The following is a 4,017-nucleotide window of genomic DNA, read 5'->3' on the forward strand; positions in this document are numbered from 1 at the left end:
TAATCTAATTAAAATGGCGACTCTTGAAAATCGAACGTTCAATGATACATTTTGTTTATTAATTATTAAGCAAAGTTTTATGAATTGAAATGAAAAGAAATGTACAGATAAAACCTAAATTAAAATATCTTCATTAAAGAATGGTCTTTTTCGTTTTATTTAGGTTATATATTTTCAAAACCGGCGAGTTCTAAAACGGTGTCTACATCGCGATTGTTATTTCATTATTTTCCAAACATTCTCGGGAAAAACAAAATGAAAGAATCAGTTATTGAAAATTGTAGTCTATTTTTTTTCAATATTTTAAATTTTTGTATCCTTATCATCATAAAATTCTTTAAAAAAACACTTATCATAATCACGGACTTTCTATATTCTCGTCACAATCGAAGCATTTAAAATAACAAATTACAAAAATAACTGCTGTACTTTTTAACAAGAAATATAAATAATTTTAAACAATGCAAAAAACATTACATTATATTTTTCTGATAGTCTTTTTTTAATAAAAAAAAGATAACTACTCCTAAACAATAGAAAGTACAAAAATCCAATGTTGGTAAACATAAATATATTCCTTAAAAAGAAAGAAATAAGCAGATTTATTCTTGAATAATTCACATGTTCTACAAAAAAAACATATGAAAATCATTTATAACAACTGATTGCAATTGAAATTACAATATTTTCCAATATGAGAAGAAATATTTGCATTTTTGCCAACACGTAAAAACAATAATATCTCTTTCCTTAAAGTAAACATAATTTATGAAGAGCAACCAATCCTGATGGACAAAAAGTAATGCAATCATTTATTTTAAGTATTTTAAGTCTCATTACATCTCAATTCTAATTAGCAAAAATTTGCAAAGTGCCTTTTAGGTTCTGTAAAATCTGAACTGATACACATGGTTAATGACAATTATTGGGGTACTGGTAAGAATGGTGGCGGTAGGGGCATGTTTTGCAAACACCTCATGGCTCATCGGAGTCTGCAGTACAAGGGGTTAATTTCGAAGGCTACTCCTTTTTTCCATTACCTTAGTTCATACCTGAGAGATGAACCTATTCCATCAGTACCTCTTTCTAGTATTCAGTCTAGTCCATCAGTACCCGTTTCTAGTGTTCATTCTATTCCATCAGTCCCTATTTCTAGTATTCAGTCTAGTCCATCAGTCCCTATTTCTAGTGTTCAGTCTATTTCATCAGTCCCTATTTCTAGTGTTCAGTCTATTCCATTAGTCCCTATTTCTAGTGTTCAGTCTAGTCCATCAGTCCCTATTTCTAGTATTCAGTCTAGTCCATCAGTACCTATTTCTAGTGTTCAGTCTATTCCATCAGTCCCTATTTCGAGTGTTCAGTCTAGTCCATCCGTACCCGTTTCTAGTGTTCAGTCTATTCCATCAGTCCCTATTTCTAGTGTTCAGTCAAGTCCATCAGTCCCTATTTCTAGTATTCAGTCTAGTCCATCAGTACCTATTTCTAGTGTTCAGTCTATTCCATCAGTCCCTATTTCGTGTGTTCAGTCTAGTCCATCCGTACCCGTTTCTAGTGTTCAGTCTATTTCATCAGTCCCTATTTCGAGTATTCAGTCTAGTCCATCAGTACCTATTGCTAGTATTCAGTCTATTTCATCAGTCCCTATTTCTAGTATTCAGTCTATTTCATCAGTCCCTATTTCTAGTATTCAGTCTAGTCCATCAGTCCCTATTTCTAGTGTTCAGTCTATTTCTATTTCTATGGACACATCGGTCTTGTGCAAAAAATATGAAAGGAAACAGCTGGTTCTGTGAAGTACATAGATAGTTTAACTGAAATTTTATAGAAATTTACAGGCCCCGATTTACAGTTTTGATAAATTTGAAATAAATTTTAAAAATGTTAACAATACCTATTCCTGAAATTAATTTGAACATTATTTTTCTTACATAAAATAGATAATAAATAGATAAATTAATGCCAATGAGTGTAGTGTATCAATAAATAATAAAGCAAAATAAGAAAAAAAAAAAAAAAAAAAAAAAAAAATAACTCCGCCAACGTCCCAAGCCCGGGTGAAAAAGGAGGAGGGTTGTTAATATCTAAATGGAACACATGAAATATCAGAAATGATAAGTATGTTGATACTGTTGAAATTTTATTAAATGAAATAAAAATAGCAAGTATTTTATATCTAGTTTTAGTCATTTTTTTTTTTCCATAAGAGGGGGGTCAAGAATAAACTGGCACAAGCTAGGCCACAGGTCAAGTTTTTGCAGTTTTAGTTTGATATATTTTTATTGTTATTTATATCAAATCATTTGTTATTAAATTGTCTTTACGAATCTTGTTCTCGATTTTGACGGGGCTTTTCATATTTTTGTGAATTTTAATTCAAGTTGAAAATTTCACTTCAATATTTGTATACAAGGGTGACTTCCGGTCAAATTTTTGCCCTTTTAATGTAATATATTTATTTTTTTCTTTATATCATATTATTTGTCATTTAAATGTCTTTAAGAATCAATTTACAGACTTTGACCGGGATTTTTATTTTTTTGTGAACTTTAGTTCAAAGTTGAAAATTGCACTTCATTATTTGTATACAAGGGTGACTTCCGGTCAACTTTTTGCCCTTTTATAGTAATATATTTATTTTTTTCTTTATATCATATTATTTGTCATTTAAATGTCTTTAAGAATCAATTTACAGACTTTGACCGGGATTTTTATTTTTTTGGGAATTTTAGTTCAAAGTTGAAAATTTGACTTCATCATTTATATACAAGGGTGACTTCCGGTCAACTTTTTGCCCTTTTATAGTAATATATTTATTTTTTTCTTTATATCATATTAATTGTCATTTAAATATCTTTAAGAATCAATTTACAGACTTTGACCGGGTTATATGCTTTTTCGTGAATTTAAGTTTTAATGTTCAAAAATGTGTTGCCAGAGTCGCACTAAGAAAGACTTCCGGTCAACTTTTCGGTAAAAAAGCATATTCAAATAAATATCTTTTTAATTTAATCTTATAGACTATTATAATAGCTTTCAAAATCACTTTTATTTATCGATTTAGCTTAAGCGGTTCCAGAGATATTAGTTATAATACACCTATTTTTCACTTCCGCGTTTTCCACTTCCGCGTTTTAGACCCTCCCACAAATTATAACGTGTAAATTAAGGTGTCTTCGTAGAGGTCCGCGTTCATCGTTTGTAAACACTGTGGAGTTCGGTTTACATAAGAATTTTAAATATATACGTATCCGTCCGATCCGTGCATAAATTTAATTTACTGATCGATCGGTGACAGTTGTCAGGGTAACTCTCACATAGGTTATTTGACTTATCTGACGGATCCCATGGGTCACCGATCACCGATCACTCATCGATCAGTCAAACATCCGTCATCGATCATTCACCGATCAGTCAAGTTCACGTCAAACAGTAACGCCTAAGGTTGCAAGTACTGTAAATAATAACTTTAGCGCTATAAAACCAGGTTCAATCCACCATTTTCTACATTTGAAAATGCTAGTACCAAGTCAGGAATATGACAGTGGTTGTCCATTCGTTTGATGCGTTTTGTCATTTGATTTTGCCATTTGATTAGCATGATTAGGGACTTTCCGATTGAATTTACTCGGAGTTCAGTATTTTTGTGATTTTACTTTTTACTAGTATCCTTAATTATTTTGTTTGTTCCCAATCACAAAGCAGATAAAACTCGTTTCAGTATTGCAAGTGACTAATTTGATAAATAGTATAGTAGGTTGAATTTTATAAAGACAATACCAACAGCTGCATGCAATAAAACAGAAAAAAAACAAAAGATACCACAGTGACATTCGAAATTTACCACAACAAATTCGAGTGGGTGACATGTTAAAATTGCCAAAACTAAATTAAATTAGCGAGTAATGCCAGTGGCGTAGCCAGGGTTCAAATGATGTGGATACCAAACTCTCTTAACTCTTTATCCTATTTTAATTTTTTTAATTTCAATCAACGAGGTCTTCATTAAAATGAATTAAA

The 4,017-nt window shown here is 31.0% G+C and overlaps 1 protein-coding gene across 1 annotated transcript; it reads left to right on the top strand.

Moving 5' to 3' along the window:
* Positions 1-977: 977 nt before the first annotated feature.
* LOC139504424 (uncharacterized) lies at positions 978-1,793 on the top strand. Its single transcript, XM_071294507.1, has one exon. It carries the CDS (start codon positions 978-980, stop codon positions 1,791-1,793), a length of 816 nt encoding a protein of 271 aa, XP_071150608.1.
* Positions 1,794-4,017: the final 2,224 nt, after the last annotated feature.

The sequence above is a fragment of the Mytilus edulis genome, chromosome 14 (genome assembly GCF_963676685.1).
Source record: "Mytilus edulis chromosome 14, xbMytEdul2.2, whole genome shotgun sequence".
Lineage (NCBI taxonomy): Eukaryota > Metazoa > Mollusca > Bivalvia > Mytilida > Mytilidae > Mytilus > Mytilus edulis.

Bases quoted from the DNA above. Each gene is read 5' to 3' on its own strand.
- LOC139504424 (XM_071294507.1), top strand. From the start codon at position 978: ATGGCTCATCGGAGTCTGCAGTACAAGGGGTTAATTTCGAAGGCTACT.